Here is a 19,497-nt window from a genome sequence, read left to right as displayed (position 1 = left end):
GGTGAACATATAGTGGATGTATTTTGAGAGATTGTGTTTGAAGATTCTCTGGCACATAAAGTGCCTAAAGGAGTTAAGTGTTCACCAGATCCAGAATCTCATCTCTCTCCAGTGGCCATACTGCTGCCTGCGTTGGCTGCAAATCGGCACCAGCGCCAAACCAGGCTCTGATGATGCACCCACATTTCTGGGCATTTGGTGAGATGGTGTAGTTAGTCAGGGAGAGACTGGCTTTCAGAAAGGGTCCAAAATCATAGAACCACTATATCACAAAGAACATAACTGAACTTGGCTTTGTTGTCCTCAGCGTTGTTTAGTCTTATGTAATTGGCAATATCTAATCTTTTCTTTTTTTTTCTCCCCCCCTCACCCTAGCCTCACTTAGCTGTCGGCAGTAACGATTACTACATGTCTATATATTCGGTGGAGAAAAGAGTGAGATAGCCACCGGAAGAGAGACGCAGAGAAGGCCTCTTGGCTTCCTTTCCTAATCTTCCTGTTTTTTTTGGACAAGACTCTTGACCTTACTTGGTGATTGATGATGACATTCGAATGCTGCTTCTTAGAACCTGAAGACCTCTCTGAATGGAATAAGTTAATGAACCAATGACAGAACTATATGAAGATTCCCCGTCTCCTGCCATCTAATTCTTATACTTATTTTGTGTTTGATTTTTATTTTAAACATTCAATCAGAGGGGAATGGGGGGGCGGACTTGGTATATGACGTATACGTCGACCAGAAATTTGACGTAGTGGGCAGGATTATTTTAAGTGATGCCTGGTTTGAATCCTTATTTGTGCTACTGATGATTTGGGCTTGTTCACACGCAGCGTTGTTTTTCATGAGGGAAAAAACTTTATATATGAATGAGATTTTTTAGAATCTCAGTCACAGTGCGTTTCTTTCCTTGCATTTCTTTGACCTGTTTTTTTTATATATATATATAAAAAAAAGCTTTGCATTTCAATTCTTTCAACGTTTTTCCCCGTTGAGATCAAAATGGCTTAGCACCAAAAAAAATGCATAAGAAATGCAAGAAATTTCCTCTGCGTTTTTTTGGCCATAGTCTGTGTTTTTGACGCAAAAAAAAAAAAAAGCAACTACTTGTGAACATACTCATATTCCTGCCGTTGATCTTTGGCATGCTGTGGAGGCACTCAGGTGATTCTTGGGTTAATGATTCCAGTAACAGTGCGCCTCTCAGAAGAATCACTAAAGGGTTTGATAAAGTTGCCTCGCAGCCTCCGCACCTACAACCTCCACCTCGATGATTGAGGAGGCTTTAATCAAACCAGCAGTTTCTTATTCATGAGGCTGTCATAGCTCATCTTCAAGTTCCCTTTTATCCTTGTAATTCATTTTTTTCAGGGGAACGGGGAGGGATCCTTAGTATGAGGAAGAAGTTTTATCACTGCGTACACATAGCAGCCCCATTTTCATTTGTGGGAGTAATAGGATGGGGGGGGTCCATCCATGGGGCTTCAGTTATAATAATGGGAGCATTGACCAGTAAGATACATTTTATGACAACTGGTGTTATATTAACACGGGTCGTCTCAGACTAGAAAGTGTCCTCGGCCAGGCAACGGAGCTTCCTCGGCCAGGCAACGGAGCTTCCTCGGCCAGGCAACGGAGCTTCCTCGGCCAAGCAACGGAGCCTCCTCGGCCAGGCAACTGAGCCTCCTCGGCCAGGCAACGGAGCCTCCTCGGCCAGGCAACGGAGCTTCCTCGGCCAAGCAACGGAGCCTCCTCGGCCAGGCAACTGAGCCTCCACGGCCAGGCCGCTGAGCCTCCTCGGCCTGGCCGCTGAGCGTCCTCGGCCTGGCCGCTGAGCGTCCTCGGCCTGGCCGCTGAGCGTCCTCGGCCAGGCCGCTGAGCGTCCTCGGCCAGGCCGCTGAGCGTCCTCGGCCAGGCCGCTGAGCGTCCTCGGCCAGGCCGCTGAGCGTCCTCGGCCAGGCCGCTGAGCGTCCTCGGCCAGGCCGCTGAGCGTCCTCGGCCAGGCCCCTGAGCGTCCTCGGCCAGGCCCCTGAGCGTCCTCGGCCAGGCCCCTGAGCGTCCTCGGCCAGGCCCCTGAGCGTCCTCGGCCAGGCCACTGAGCGTCCTCGGCCAATTAGTCCATTTTACCTACAGATCTTTCTATACAGCTGGGGGTGAGTGTTTTAAAGCTCCAAGGATCACTAACGGATGACCATGCAATATCTGAGCCCAGTATCGGACATGTTATCCCTATTTTGGTGATGTCAATTTTTTTTAACCTCCTGTGTACCATAACTATCTGTCAGAGCTTTGGCTGAGTCACCTATTCATTCAGTACAGCCAGAGACTCAGTCACTTTGCACTATGTCACCAAATCCTCTTTTTTTTTTTTATTCTTTCTAGACTGGGCTTTTTGTTGTTTACACTATTTTAACTAAAATCTGGTTTTTAAAAAAATAAGAAAAACAAAAAAAGAGAAGACTGTGCGGTTCTCCAGCGTCCACAAGAAAAGATAGATGATTTCAACCAAACGGCGACATGCTCCCGGCATCTGGAAGGAGTTTGCAGTGGCACTCTGACTTTGGAATGACCTATATAATATATACACATGTATATTTTTTTTTCTTCACACTTTGCATTGTGAGTAGGACAATACAACATTTTCACCTATTTATTTTAACACCACGAGACGAGGAGGAGGGTGCGTCCTGTAGGAATGTATGGGGATTATTGGAGGAACAATCATTAAATATTAATAAAACCAGGGAAACGTGTTTCTGTGTCTTTTGTTGGAGGAAAACTCTTTGGGAGATGAGCTTAGAATGGCAAAATTAAGTATTTTTAATCCTGCAGTATGTAGATGAGCCGGGCGGCCCCCCACACTCGAGGACGGGCAGGCGAGGAGGGGTGCAATGTGTGTTGTATTCTACGCAAAGATCTGAGGACTTGTTGCCAAGGAGATCTGTGGATTTTCATAAGAAAAACTTTGTACAAAAACTCTTCCTTCATTGTTAAAATTCCATTTGCATGGATGGATTATTGGCAGCTGAGTGTTGCTTATTAATAGGGATGTTGATGTTTAGATAAAATGTTTGTTTTTTCCCACCACATCCTGGTGAAGGCGCTCTTGCTCGTATTAGGACAATGCAGACTGTTGAATGTGAATGGAGAAGAATTGCATTTCCTCTCAGGGATGAAGAGGACATACCTGTTCATGCAATGGTTTTTGTTGTTCTAATTGGAATGTGCACATAGTAGATTCAAACTGAAGGCAACAAAACCACAATATGAGCTATATGGCAACAAAGAGTACAGGAACACTTGTGAAACAAACTGGAATATGTTTTAAACTTTAGATACCTCAACGTACTTCCGTTTTACTCTGATGATTGCTTTATAGCCTCTTGACAGTCTCTCAAGCTGCTTCATCAGTTTGTCATCTGGAATGGCTTCCATTGTGTGCCTTGTCAAGAGTTGTGGAATCACCGACCTTCAAAAAGTGTTTGCGAGTATCAGGCGTGTTTTGCAGTGTTGATACACCGCTCCATACAGTGCTGAGACCTATCCCACAACTGTTATAAACCAGAATATGGTAAAAACCACTCAACTAAATATTCCATCAATCATTATTATGAATGGAAGACCAAGAATGACCTCTGCTACAGAGGATAATTTCATCAGCGTTACCAGCCTCAGAAAATGAAAGCAGTTCAGATAACAGCCCATATAAATTATACACAGACATTAATTAGCAGATACATGTGAACATCAACTGTCAAGAGAAGACTGAGAAGCGGCCTATATGGCCAAATTGCTGCAAATAAACCACTACTGAGGACCGCAAGCAAGAGGAAACTCTTGCACCCCTTCAATCTATTCTAAACTCTGCTGCCTGACTAATCCACCTGTCCTCCAACTATTCCCCGGCGTCTCCCCTCTGTCAATCCCTGCACTGGCTCCCCATTACCCAAAAACTCCAGTTCAAAACCCTAACCATGACATACAAAGCCATCCACAACCTGTGTCCTCCGTATATCTGTGACCTCGTCTCCTGGTACTTAACTACACGCATCCTCCGATCCTCACAAGATCTCCTTCTCTACTCCCCTCTTATCTCCTCTTCCCACAATCACATACAAGATTTCTCTCGCGCATGACCCCTACTCTGGAACCCTCTACCACAACATATCAGACTCTCACCTACCATCGAAACCTTCAAAAAGAACCTGAAGACCTACCTCTTCCGACAAGCCTACAACCTGCAGTAACCACTGATCCACCAAACCGCTGCACGACCAGCTCTACCCTCCCCTACTGTATTCTCACCCATCCCTTGTAGATTGTGGGCCCTCGCGGGCAGGGTCCTCTCTCCTCCTGTACCAGTAGTAACATGTATTGTTTAAGATTATTATACATCTACTTGTTTTTACTATGTATACCCCTTCTCACATGTAAAGCGCAATGGAATAAATGGTGCTATAATAATAATAATAACTTATTTGGGCCAAGCAAGGTAAGTGCTGGATATTAGATCAGAAATGTTTACTTTGGTCTGAAGTAGAGTTGAGCTATTTCTTCACGTCCCTGCTTATACAGCAAGCTATAGCGCTTGCCGAATAAGCTGTAGAGGGAACCCGGCTTCTTGGATCACTCACCGGCTGATCGGCGCCACAGCTACATGTGTCGCGGCTGTGTCCCTGTCACAGCACATGCATGACATATCAATATAAATTTTACTACTAACATGAAGTACAATATGTCTCGAAAAAATAGTCTCAATCAGTGGGATCCGTTGAAGCGTTCCAGAGTTATTACCACATAAAGTGACACTGGTCAGAATTGTAAATATTGGCTTGGTCATTAAAGACAGAATTGGCTCTGTCACTAAGGGGTTAATACCTAATCCTTTTGTTGTCATGGGAAATGAGATCCTGCTATATATCTGAATCCATTGAGTAGATACATGCTCAGCGAGCCTGAGTGTACATGTGTCTAGGGGTTGGATGAGAGGGGCAAGAGACTGGACAGCTATCTGATGTGTATGATCACAAAAAAATTGTGATTTAGCTCATTGCGACACTCAAACTTGCTAACTCTATTGCCTCTTGGCTGTGTGCTGCAGAAGGTGATGTGTCACAAAGGCTGCGTTACAACACATTTCATATTTATTCATGTCAGTCTGTAGCTCTGCTGACTGATGGGGATATGATACAGCAAGACTGGCATGCTAATTAGCTTGATTATTATGGTAATCAGGCACCTGGGTGGGGCCATGCCTCTCCGACACCTCTTTGTGACAGTAATGCAATGAAGAAAAAGATACTAAGTGAAGGTGGCAAAGGGATTAATGGATTTACGTATGTGTGTACAATATATACATATATGTTGTGTTTTATGTATTTTATAATTTAATGCCAAGCTTTGGGGGGGGGGGCAAGTTCTAGAAAGGAAACACTTCACACATACAGAATTTAGCATATATAGACATACAATGCCTCGTGAAATACAGTGATCCAATTACGGACAGGTTACCGCTAGGGCTACATGGCATATTTGTCCATGACAGCTATTGCTACATCACAGTCCCATAGATGTGAATGAAGTTGCATTGCAACACCTACACGGCAACTTCCATATAGCTGTAAAAAATATGACTCGGATTTTTTGAGACTTGCATGTCGGGGTACTGTAGCGCCATGATGCAGCAGCGCCATCGAGCAAAATTTGGTTTCATGTATGCTCTGGCGCAGGCGTACTTTGTCTGCCCTGTTGAGGGCAGAGCAAAGTACTGCAGTGCGCAGGTGCCGGGAAAGGTCAGAGAGGCCTGGCGCCTGCGCACTGCAGTACTTTGCTCTGCCCTCAACAGGGCAGACAAAGTGAAGACAAGAAGACGTCATTGTAAGAAGATGGGAGGCTCCGGACCGCGACGCTCATCAGATCAGACCGCCCCCGAGGTGAGTATAATCTAACCTCTTTTTCTCATCTTTCAGGATACATCGGGGGCTTATCTACAGCATTCCAGAATGCTGTAGACAAGCCCCTGATGCCGGTGGGCTTAGCTCATCTTCGATTTTGGGGGTAACAGGTTCCCAATAATAATCTGTCATAAATCTTCAGTTTCTTGGCAATTTCTCGCATGGAATAGCCTTCATTTCTAAGAACAAGAATAGACTGTCGAGTTTCACATAAAAGTTCTTTTTTTCTATCCATTTTGAGAGTTTAATGGAACCAACAAATGTAATGCTTCAGATTCTCAACTAGCTCAAAGGAAGGTCAGGCTTATAGGTTCTCTAATCAGCCAAACTGTTTTTAAACTGTGCTAACATACTTGCACAAGGGTATTCTAACCATCCATTAGCCTTCTTACACAGTTAGCAAACACAAAGTACCATAAGAACACTGGAGTGATTGTTGTTGGAAATGGAGCTCTATACCCCTATGAAGATATTGCATTACAAACCAGACGTTTGCAGCTCGAATAGTGATTTACCACATTAACAATGTATAGAGTGTATTTCTGAATCATTTAATGTTAGCTTCATTGAAAAAAACTGTGCTTTTCTTTCAAAAATAAGGAAATTTCTAAGTGACCCTAAACTTTTGAACGGTAGTGTGTGTATGTATATATATGTGTGTATATATATATATGTATATATATGTACACACATTATATATATATATGTACACATATATACATATATGTACACATGTATATCCTTTTTATTAAATCCTCTATAACGAATGGCAACAAGCCCAAAATACCCGAGAGTGTCAATCATATAATGCGATTCAATATGTATCCTATGAACTACAATGGCTTGAATCACCATGTAGGGTAATAGCTGCAATAAGGATATCTATACCTTTACGGCTAAATGCAAGGGGGAAAAGGCCCATGCTGTGTAACTTAAATGCAAGGTCCGTGCCGTGTCCCTCAACCCCAACATGCGTTTTATCCACACTTCAGGGGGGGGTGTCAGAGAAGAGGGACACCGGACCTTTTAAATGTGTGATGTGCAAATGAGCCGAGCGTTTTCGTCTCGCGTGTGCGGGTAGAGCTGCTGGAAGTAAGATGCAGTGCGCTATGTAATAGGACCGCCCTCACCAGAAGTGGACTCGTCATCTTCGGTGGTTGGACCGCAAGCACGCAGGCGGCTATGGTGACTGCCGCTATGCATGTCAGCTGGGCCATAGTTACTGGAGACGAGCACAGACCGAAGGCAGATGAACAAGTGTGCTCATTAACAGCGGTGCAACTTGTGTATAGGATGGGAAAAATACCTGGGATAAATATATAGATTGCCAGTCTCGTGTATGACTAAGAGAAAAGAGTCTAAATTGTTTTCTATTCTGCATTATGCAATTATTGAAAAATATAATAAGATATATAATAGTGAATGAATAAAAATAGTGATAATGGGTAATAGTAATGATGGGTAATTATGTGAAAGATAGGAGTATGTATAAATGAGATGCTAAATAGATGTTAAAGTGCTAGAGTACAACTTGGATCATAATATAAGCATATAAGAAAATATATACAAGAGAAAAAATTCCGCAATGGAACAGACACAAAGCACATTATAAACAGCATGAATTGTAAAATAGCAAAGGGTATTCTCCATGATTCATGCATGTTAATGCAATCTATGAAGTATTTCATATAGATTCAGTTCCTACACTTGGCGACCAGGAAACCCAAGGTGACCGAGACGATCGGCTCTCTCATGGCATCAAAGACGTCAGAAAATGCTGGATACGAAGACAAAGAACCCAGTGGAATGGAGACAAACGGTAACTATGAAATAACATACATAGAATTATGATAATTGTACAGAACAGATCTAAAAACCATGTATATCCCTGAATCTAACCCTATTCCCCTAAAAACACTAAAATAATATCAAGATACCACATTAAAGAAAGGCACTAAAACCAAAGTTTTCATTAAGCCCATAAGGGGTTATGCTTCCTAACCTGTAGATCCACTTTCCATCTTTGCCAGGGTTTTGGCCAGATTCCCCATTCATTAGACTCAAATCACTTTTTTGATGTGACAAAAAATGTCTGGGCAATGTTTTGAGCAGGGATGATCCTCGGCCGTCAGTCCCTTCTCAATGTCTTTTATATGTTCTCTTGTTCGAATTCTGAGTTCTCGAGTTGTGAGCCCGACAAACTTTCCCACAGAGACGCTTGGCACAATAGATTATTCCTTTCGAGGGGTATGTTGGAAAATGTCTAATAGAGAAGGTACGATTTTTAGCCACATTCTGGAAAGTCTGGCTTTTAGTCATGTTTGTGGAGGCCTTGCAATGGCCACAACGATAAAAGCCTTTCATATCCAGCCAAGTTCTGGTTTGAGTTTGAGAAGGTTCGTAGTGACTATGCATAACTATGTCTTCTGGCCGTGATCAAAGGACTGGATGGAAGGCATTTCTTCAAAGTGGGATCTGCAAGGAGTATCTGCCAGTGTCTGATGATAATTTGACAAAATTATGTCCATTGACTACTATATATTGCAATGAGACAAACATGATAGAGACCTTGTTGGGAACCTTGTTGTTGTAGAGGAGTTCATTTCTCTGAGTATGTTTGGCCCTTTGGTAACTGTTGCTTATCATTTTGTGACTGTAGCCCATATTTTTGAACCTCCTGCTTAAATATCGGGATTGTTCTTCAAAGAACTGTTGATCAGAGGAGATGCGTTTGACTCTCAAGAATTGTCCAGTACTTATTCCTCTTATAATAATAATAATAATAATTTTATTTATATAGCGCCAACATATTCCGCAGCGCTTTACAAATTATAGAGGGGACTTGTACAGACAATAGACATTACAGCATAACAGAAATACAGTTCAAAACAGATACCAGGAGGAGTGAGGGCCCTGCTCGCAAGCTTACAAACTATGGGTAATAATAATCTTTATTTTTATATAGCGCTAACATATTCCACAGCGCTTTACAGTTTGCACACATTATCATCGCTGTCCCCGATGGGGCTCACAATCTAAATTCGCTATCAGTATGTCTTTGGAATGTGGGAGGAAACTGGAGTGCCAGGAGGAAACCCACGCAAACACTGAGAGAACATACAAACTCTTTGCAGATGTTGTCCTTGGTGGGGTTTGAACCCTGGACTCCAGCGCTGAAAGGCTGCTGCGCCACCATACACCGTATTATGGTGTAATATAGTGAATCAGACAGGTTTAATATCTACTATATAATTGTCTAAGGGTCACTTTCGTCTTTCTGTCTTTTCTTCTTTCTGTCACGGATATTCATTGGTCGCGGCCTCTGTCTGTCATGGAAATCCAAGTCGCTGATTGGTCGCGGCAAAACAGCCACGAACAATCAGCGACGGGCACAGTCCGGAAGAAAATGGCCGCTCCTTACTCCCCGCAGTCAGTGCCCGGCGCTGCATACTCCCCTCCAGTCACCGCTCATACAGGGTTAATGCCGGTGGTAACTGACCACGTTATGCCGCGGGTAACGCATTCCATAACTGCTGCTATTAACCCTGTGTGACCAACTTTTTTACTATTGATGCTGCCTATGCGGCATCAATAGTAAAAAAAATGTAATGCTAAAAATGATTAAAAAAACAAAACCTGCTATTCTCACCCTCTGTAGTCCGCCGAGCCGCACGCGCGTGCCGCTATCTTACGTTCTCGGCGATGCATTGCGAAATTACCCAGAAGACTTAGCGGTCTTGCGAGACTGCTAAGTCATCTGGGTAATTTCACAATGCATCCTGGGAACGGAAGATGGCGGCAGCCGCGCGCGTATCGCCGGAGCTTCGCTGGATCCCAGGGGTGAGTATATAACTATTTTTTATTTTAATTATTTTTTTTTAACAGGAGGGATATGGTGCCCACACTGCTGCATACTACGTGGGCTGTGTTCTATACCGCGTGGCTGCTATATACTACATAGGCAGTGTTATATACTATGTGGGCTGTGTGATATACTCCGTGGGCTGTACTATATACTGCGCGGGCTGTGCTATATATTACGTGGCTACTGTTATACTGCGTGGGCAGTGTTATATACTACGTGGCTGCTATATACTGTGTGGGCAGTGTTATATACTACGTGGCTGCTATATACTACGTGGCTGCTATATACTACGTGGGCTGTGCTATATATTACGTGGCCAGTGTTATATACTGCGTGGCCTGTGTTATATACTATGTCGCCTGTGTTATATACTGCTGGCTGCTATATACTGCATGGGCTGTGTTATATAGTACGTGGCTGTGTTATATACTGCGTGGCCACTGTTATATATTGCGTGGCCTGTATTAACGCATCAGGTATTCTACAATATGTATGTATATAGCAGCCACATAGTATATAGCACAGGTCATGTAGTATTTGCTATATACTACATGGCTCCTATATACTACGTGGCCTGTGCTATATACTATGTGGCTGCTATATACATACATAAATACATTTTCTAGAATACCCGATGCGTTAGAATCGGGCCACCATCTAGTCTACTATATAATTGTCTAAGGGTCACTTCCGTCTTTCTGTCTGTCCTTCTGTCTGTCCTTTCTGTCACGGATATTCATTGGTCGCGGCCTCTGTCTGTCATGGAATCCAAGTCGCTGATTGGTCTCCTGCCAGCTGCCTGTCATGGCTGCCATGACCAATCAGCGACGGCCACAGTCCGATTAGCCCCCCCTACTCCCCTGCAGTCAGTGCCCGGCGCCCGCTCCATACTCCCCGCAGTCACCGCTCACACAGGGTTAATGCCAGCGGTAACGGACCGCGTTATGCCGCGGGTAACTCACTCCGATACCGCCGCTATTAACCCTGTGTGACCAAGTTTTTACTATTGATGCTGCCTATGCAGCGTCAATAGTAAAAGGATCTAATGTTAAAAATAATTTAAAAAACTAAAAAATCATTATATACTCACCTTCCACCGCCTTTCCCGCTCCTCACGACGCTCCGGTAACCGCTCCATGCAAGCGGCAGGTTCCGGTGGCAAGGAAATTTGTCAGGAATCCCTGACCGCTGCCACCAATTTGTCACGATTCACACCGTGACCGTCACCCCTACGTCACGGATCGGGGTGACTTTAGGCCAACAGATGGATATCACATGTGCAGGGGGGCTTATCTTAGTTATCCCTCCACTCCACAATGTGATGAAAAAACACACACAAGGTTATTGACCTCTTAGTTTACAGCAGGGGCTTATTCTAGGTATCCCACTGCTCTTCAATATACCACGAACTGCAGGGATTTATGTATATCCCGCTTACAGTTCCACTTAACACTTGCAGCTCTCTGGCGCCCCCTTACTCTCAGGTCAGATTAGGTACTGCACCCTGGGTAATTAGTCGCCAGAAAGGCTGCCTGCTATGTACTGGCTAATGGGCACGCTGCAGCAACGCGATAAACTACTCCCGCTCAGGCAGGAACAATAATTATCAACGCCGCAGTCGCTACAACACCCAACTACCCAGTACAAAACGTATGCTGCCACCAGCTTCGATTAAACGGGTCCGAAGCTAACCCAAAACAGTTGCGTAATTCCCTTCAGGAGACTTAGGGTACGTTTTTAGAGCATGGAGAGAAATAGTATTAAATAATATACCCTGTTGTGAGATCTGTTGTCAAGCTCCCTCCTGTGGTCATGAATGGTACTTCGGCTGGTTCTGTCCATGGGCTTCCTCTGGTGGTTGTGAGTGGAGCTGCGGCTTCTGAGTTTCCTTCCACAGGTGACGAGGTTAATTCGTTAGCTGGCAGCTCTATTTAACTCCACTTAGATCATTGCTCCATGCCACCTGTCAATGTTCCAGTATTGGTCTAGTTCTCTCCTGGATCGTTCTTGTGACCTGTCTTCCCAGCAGAAGCTAAGTTCCTGCTTGTTTTTCTCTGGTTTGCTATTTTTCTGTCCAGCTTGCTATTTTGATTTTTGTCTTGCTTGCTGGAAGCTCTGGGACGCAGAGGGAGCGCCTCCGCACCGTGAGTCGGTGCGGAGGGTCTTTTTGCGTCCTCTGCGTGGTCTTTTTGTAGTTTTTTGTGCTGACCGCAAAGTTACCTTTCCTATCCTCTGTCTGTTCAGTAAGTTGGGCCTCACTTTGCTAAATCTATTTCATCTCTGTGTTTGTAAGTTTCATCTTTACTCACAGTCATTATATGTGGGGGGCTGCCTTTTCCTTTGGGGAATTTCTCTGAGGCAAGGTAGGCTTTATTTTTCCTCTCTAGGGCTAGCTAGTTTCTTAGGCTGTGTCGAGTTGCATAGGGAGCGTTAGGAGCAATCCACGGCTATTTCTAGTGTGTGTGATAGGATTAGGGATTGCGGTCAGCAGAGTTCCCACGTCTCAGAGCTCGTCCTATATTATTAGTAACTATCAGGTCATTCCGTGTGCTCTTAACCACCAGGTCCATTATTTCCTTACCACCAGGTCATAACAGTACAGGTGGCCCAAAGTATTAATGCATCTCAATAGAGGGATAAGAGAAGTTCTGAGACCATTTTTTTTTCTTTGCAGTGTGTTTTGTCTCTCTTTTCCCCTTTACCTCTGGGTGGTTCAGGATACAGGTGTAGATATGGACATTCAAGGTCTGTCCTCTTGTATGGATAATCTCACTGCAAGGGTACAAAACATTCAAGATTTTGTGGTTCAGAATCCGATGTTAGAGCCTAGGATTCCAATTCCTGATTTGTTTTTTGGGGATAGATCTAAGTTTCTGAATTTCAAAAATAATTGTAATTTGTTTCTTGCTTTGAAACCTCGCTCCTCAGGTGACCCTGTTCAACAAGTGAAAATCATTATTTCTTTGTTACGTGGCGACCCTCAAGACTGGGCATTTTCCCTTGCGCCAGGAGATCCGGCATTGCGTGATGTTGATGCGTTTTTTCTGGCGCTCGGATTGCTTTATGATGAACCTAATTCAGTGGATCAGGCAGAGAAAATCTTGCTGGCTCTGTGTCAGGGTCAGGATGAGGTAGAAATATATTGTCAGAAGTTTAGGAAGTGGTCTGTACTCACTCAGTGGAATGAATGTGCCCTGGCAGCAATTTTCAGAAAGGGTCTCTCTGAAGCCCTTAAGGATGACATGGCGGGATTTCCCATGCCTGCTGGTCTGAATGAGTCTATGTCTTTGGCCATTCAGATCGATCGACGCTTGCGTGAGCGTAAAGCTGTGCACCATTTAGCGGTATTATCTGAGCATAGATCTGAGCCTATGCAATGTGATAGGACTTTGACCAGAGCTGAACGGCAAGAACACAGACGTCGGAATGGGCTGTGTTTTTACTGTGGTGATTCCACTCATGCTATCTCCGATTGTCCTAAGCGCACTAAGCGTTTCGCTAGGTCTGCTACCATTGGTACGGTACAGTCGAAATTTCTTTTGTCCGTTACTCTGATTTGCTCTTTGTCATCCTATTCTGTTATGGCATTTGTGGATTCAGGCGCTGCCCTGAATTTGATGGACTTGGAGTTTGCTAGGCGCTGTGTTTTTTTCTTGGAGCCCTTGCAGTATCCTATTCCATTGAGAGGAATTGATGCTACACCTTTGGCCAAGAATAAGCCTCAGTACTGGACCCAATTGACCATGTGCATGGCTCCTGCACATCAGGAGGATATTCGCTTTTTGGTGTTGCATAATCTGCATGATGTGGTCGTTTTGGGGTTGCCATGGCTACAGGTCCATAATCCAGTATTGGATTGGAAATCTATGTCTGTGTCCAGCTGGGGTTGTCAGGGGGTACATTGTGATGTTCCATTTTTGTCTATTTCGTCATCCACCCCTTCTGAAGTCCTGGAGTTTTTGTCGGATTACCGGGATGTATTTGATGAGCCCAAATCCAGTGCCCTATCTCCTCATAGGGATTGCGATTGTGCTATCAATTTGATTCCTGGTAGTAAGTTTCCTAAGGGCCGACTGTTCAATTTATCTGTGCCAGAGCACGCCGCTATGCGGAGTTATGTAAAGGAATCCTTGGAGAAGGGTCATATTCGCCCGTCGTCGTCACCATTGGGAGCAGGGTTCTTTTTTGTGGCCAAGAAGGATGGTTCTTTGAGACCTTGTATTGATTACCGCCTTCTTAATAAGATCACAGTCAAATTTCAGTACCCTTTGCCGCTGCTGTCGGATTTATTTGCTCAGATTAAGGGGGCTAGTTGGTTCACCAAGATAGATCTTCGTGGTGCGTATAATCTTGTGCGTATTAAACAGGGCGATGAATGGAAAACAGCATTTAACCCTGCTGTTCTGTTGGTCAAAAATGACCGACTTTGAACTTCAATATTCTTTAAAATATTCAAGATGCGGCTCTGAAACCCGTGGCCGACCGACCCATCTTCATTTAAGTCAATCAACCACAAGTTTCAGAACCGCATCTTGAACACCCCAAAAAATACCAAAGTTCAAAATAGGTCTCCCCAGACCGAACAGAACAGCAGGGTTAATACGCCCGAGGGCCATTTTGAGTACCTGGTTATGCCATTCGGGCTTTCCAATGCTCCATCAGTATTTCAGTCCTTTATGCATGACATCAGGGAAACCAGGGATTCAAGCTTCAGGAGGCTAATTTGCATATTCCAGGTGCCTTCTGGGAGAAGCGAAGTCTCCCTAAGCTAGAAGATCGTTGGGTACAGCCGGGACCAGCTGCTTCGAAAGCATCACCAAACCAGGGATTCAAGCTTCAGGAGGCTAATTTGCATATTCCAGGTGCCTTCTGGGAGAAGCGAAGTCTCCCTAAGCTAGAAGATCGTTGGGTACAGCCGGGACCAGCTGCTTCGAAAGCATCACCAAACCAGGGATTCAAGCTTCAGGAGGCTAATTTGCATATTCCAGGTGCCTTCTGGGAGAAGCGAAGTCTCCCTAAGCTAGAAGATCGTTGGGTACAGCCGGGACCAGCTGCTTCGAAAGCATCACCAAACCAGGGATTCAAGCTTCAGGAGGCTAATTTGCATATTCCAGGTGCCTTCTGGGAGAAGCGAAGTCTCCCTAAGCTAGAAGATCGTTGGGTACAGCCGGGACCAGCTGCTTCGAAAGCATCACCAAACCAGGAATTCAAGCTTCAGGAGGCTAATTTGCATATTCCAGGTGCCTTCTGGGAGAAGCGAAGTCTCCCTAAGCTAGAAGATCGTTGGGTACAGCCGGGACCAGCTGCTTCGAAAGCATCACCAAACCGCGCACCTTACGGCGCGCGAATTTTTGCCTGTAGGACATTATTGCAAGAGAGCTTGGCTGAGTAGATTACACAAGAAGGAAAACACACAGCAAGTCAGCAGGATCTAGGAGCAACATGGCAGATGTGACAACCTACATGGTGAGCTGCAGCATGTGCTACATGTTCACAGATCGACCAGAAGAAGAATCCAATTTCACCTGTCAGAAGTGTAGACTAGTGGCCCTTTTAGAAGAAAAGGTGCGGGGTCTGGAAGAAAGAATAGCAACTTTGAAACTCATCAAAGAGAATGAAGACTTTCTAGACAGAACAGAAGCATCTCTACTGGTCACAGAAGGTGCAAAAAGTGTCAGAGAACCTCCAAAAGCAGATGAGTGGAAGCATGTGACCAAAAGAAGCAAGAAGACCATGGAGAAATCACCAACCACACAACTGAAGAACCGATATCAAATCTTTGTAGAGGATGAAGATGGCACACCTAAGAATGAAGCAATACCAGCAAGCAAAAAAGAAAAGGGCACACAGCAACAAGTGACAGCAAAAAGTACAGCCAAGAAGCAACGAAGAGTGGTGGTGGTGGGAGACTCACTACTGAGAGGCACCGAAGCAGCCATCTGCAGACCGGACATAACTGCAAGAGAAGTATGCTGCCTTCCAGGTGCGATGATCAAGGATGTGACCGATAGGATACCAAAGCTCTTCAGCTCCAAGGACGTCCACCCATTTCTTCTGATACATGTTGGCACCAATGACACGGCAAGGAAGGACCTACCGACAATCTGCAAGGACTTTGAAGAGTTGGGGAAGAAAGTAAAGGAACTGGATGCACAGGTAGTTTTTTCTTCTATCCTTCCAGTAGACGGGCATGGCACCAGGAGATGGAACAGGATCCTTGATGCAAACAACTGGCTAAGACGATGGTGCAGACAACAAGGATTTGGATTCCTGGACCACGGTGTGAATTACTGGTATGATGGACTCCTCGCCAGAGACGGACTACACCTCAACAAACCTGGGAAACACACATTCGCCAGAAGACTCGCTACACTCATCAGGAGGGCGTTAAACTAGAAGAAGAGGGGACGGGAAGAAAAACATTAGACTCGAACAAAGACGACCCAGGAAAACATACTCAGAAGGGAGGTAAGAACATTTCTAAAACAATCCACAGTGAGGAGATTGGAACAAAACAAAATCCTCTAAACTGCATGCTCGCAAACGCCAGAAGCCTGACAAACAAGATGGAAGAACTAGAAGCAGAAATATCTACAGGTAACTTTGACATAGTGGGAATAACCGAGACATGGTTAGATGAAAGCTATGACTGGGCAGTTAACTTACAGGGTTACAGTCTGTTTAGAAAGGATCGTAAAAATCGGAGAGGAGGAGGGGTTTGTCTCTATGTAAAGTCTTGTCTAAAATCCACTTTAAGGGAGGATATTAGCGAAGGGAATGAGGATGTCGAGTCCATATGGGTTGAAATTCATGGAGGGAAAAATGGTAACAAAATTCTCATTGGGGTCTGTTACAAACCCCCAAATATAACAGAAAGCATGGAAAGTCTACTTCTAAAGCAGATAGATGAAGCTGCAACCCATAATGAGGTCCTGGTTATGGGGGACTTTAACTACCCGGATATTAACTGGGAAACAGAAACCTGTGAAACCCATAAAGGCAACAGGTTTCTGCTAATAACCAAGAAAAATTATCTTTCACAATTGGTGCAGAATCCAACCAGAGGAGCAGCACTTTTAGACCTAATACTATCTAATAGACCTGACAGAATAACAAATCTGCAGGTGGTTGGGCATTTAGGAAATAGCGACCACAATATTGTGCAGTTTCACCTGTCTTTCACTAGGGGGACTTGTCAGGGAGTCACAAAAACATTGAACTTTAGGAAGGCAAAGTTTGAACAGCTTAGAGATACCCTTAATCTGGTAGACTGGGACAATATCCTCAGAAATGAGAATACAGATAATAAATGGGAAATGTTTAAGAACATCCTAAATAGGCAGTGTAAGCGGTTTATACCTTGTGGGAATAAAAGGACTAGAAATAGGAAAAACCCAATGTGGCTAAACAAAGAAGTAAGACAGGCAATTAACAGTAAAAAGAAAGCATTTGCACTACTAAAGCAGGATGGCACCATTGAAGCTCTAAAAAACTATAGGGAGAAAAATACTTTATCTAAAAAACTAATTAAAGCTGCCAAAAAGGAAACAGAGAAGCACATTGCTAAGGAGAGTAAAACTAATCCCAAACTGTTCTTCAACTATATCAATAGTAAAAGAATAAAAACTGAAAATGTAGGCCCCTTAAAAAATAGTGAGGAAAGAATGGTTGTAGATGACGAGGAAAAAGCTAACATATTAAACACCTTCTTCTCCACGGTATTCACGGTGGAAAATGAAATGCTAGGTGAAATCCCAAGAAACAATGAAAACCCTATATTAAGGGTCACCAATCTAACCCAAGAAGAGGTGCGAAACCGGCTAAATAAGATTAAAATAGATAAATCTCCGGGTCCGGATGGCATACACCCACGAGTACTAAGAGAACTAAGTAATGTAATAGATAAACCATTATTTCTTATTTTTAGTGACTCTATAGCGACAGGGTCTGTTCCGCAGGACTGGCGCATAGCAAATGTGGTGCCAATATTCAAAAAGGGCTCTAAAAGTGAACCTGGAAATTATAGGCCAGTAAGTCTAACCTCTATTGTTGGTAAAATATTTGAAGGGTTTCTGAGGGATGTTATTCTGGATTATCTCAATGAGAATAACTGTGTAACTCCATATCAGCATGGGTTTATGAGAAATTGCTCCTGTCAAACCAATCTAATCAGTTTTTATGAAGAGGTAAGCTATAGACTGGACCACGGTGAGTCATTGGACGTGGTATATCTCGATTTTTCCAAAGCGTTTGATACCGTGCCGCACAAGAGGTTGGTACACAAAATGAGAATGCTTGGTCTGGGGGAAAATGTGTGTAAATGGGTTAGTAACTGGCTTAGTGATAGAAAGCAGAGGGTGGTTATAAATGGTATAGTCTCTAACTGGGTCGCTGTGACCAGTGGGGTACCGCAGGGGTCAGTATTGGGACCTGTTCTCTTCAACATATTCATTAATGATCTGGTAGAAGGTTTACACAGTAAAATATCGATATTTGCAGATGATACAAAACTATGTAAAGCAGTTAATACAAGAGAAGATAGTATTCTGCTACAGATGGATCTGGATAAGTTGGAAACTTGGGCTGAAAGGTGGCAGATGAGGTTTAACAATGATAAATGTAAGGTTATACACATGGGAAGAGGGAATCAATATCACCATTACACACTGAACGGGAAACCACTGGGTAAATTTGACAGGGAGAAGGACTTGGGGATCCTAGTTAATGATAAACTTACCTGGAGCAGCCAGTGCCAGGCAGCAGCTGCCAAGGCAAACAGGATCATGGGGTGCATTAAAAGAGGTCTGGATACACATGATGAGAGCATTATACTGCCTCTGTACAAATCCCTAGTTAGACCGCACATGGAGTACTGTGTCCAGTTTTGGGCACCGGTGCTCAGGAAGGATATAATGGAACTAGAGAGAGTACAAAGGAGGGCAACAAAATTAATAAAGGGGATGGGAGAACTACAATACCCAGATAGATTAGCGAAATTAGGATTATTTAGTCTAGAAAAAAGACGACTGAGGGGCGATCTAATAACCATGTATAAGTATATAAGGGGACAATACAAATATCTCGCTGAGGATCTGTTTATACCAAGGAAGGTGACGGGCACAAGGGGGCATTCTTTGCGTCTGGAGGAGAGAAGGTTTTTCCACCAACATAGAAGAGGATTCTTTACTGTTAGGGCAGTGAGAATCTGGAATTGCTTGCCTGAGGAGGTGGTGATGGCGAACTCAGTCGAGGGGTTCAAGAGAGGCCTGGATGTCTTCCTGGAGCAGAACAATATTGTATCATACAATTATTAGGTTCTGTAGAAGGACGTAGATCTGGGTATTTATTATGATGGAATATAGGCTGAACTGGATGGACAAATGTCTTTTTTCGGCCTTACTAACTATGTTACTATGTTACTATCTTCCGAGAGTACCTGGATAAATTCCTGATTGTATATTTGGATGATATTTTGGTCTTCTCGGATGATTGGGAGTCTCACGTGAAGCAGGTCAGAATGGTGTTCCAGGTCCTTTGTGCGAATTCTTTGTTTGTGAAGGGGTCAAAGTGTCTCTTTGGAGTTCAGAAGGTTTCATTTTTGGGTTTCATTTTTTCCCCTTCTACTATCGAAATGGACCCTGTTAAAGTCCAGGCCATTTATGATTGGACTCAGCCGA

General features: G+C 44.0%; 1 protein-coding gene across 2 annotated transcripts in view; it reads left to right on the top strand.

Moving 5' to 3' along the window:
* Positions 1 to 1,086, top strand: part of RPTOR (regulatory associated protein of MTOR complex 1) — a 318,041-nt gene extending 316,955 nt beyond the window's left edge. For both annotated transcript variants that reach the window (XM_069750796.1, XM_069750795.1), the window contains exon 35: positions 376 to 1,086. In XM_069750796.1, coding sequence (XP_069606897.1) covers positions 376 to 444 — 69 coding nt within the window. In that variant the 3' untranslated portion in view covers positions 445 to 1,086. The remainder of the gene's footprint in view (positions 1 to 375) is intronic.
* The last annotated feature ends 18,411 nt before the right edge of the window (positions 1,087 to 19,497 follow it).

Source organism: Ranitomeya imitator, chromosome 2, assembly GCF_032444005.1.
Source record: "Ranitomeya imitator isolate aRanImi1 chromosome 2, aRanImi1.pri, whole genome shotgun sequence".
Classification (NCBI taxonomy): Eukaryota; Metazoa; Chordata; class Amphibia; order Anura; family Dendrobatidae; genus Ranitomeya; species Ranitomeya imitator.
The sequence above is the reverse complement of the archived record's forward strand: the minus strand, read 5'-3'. Positions and strand labels throughout refer to the sequence as shown.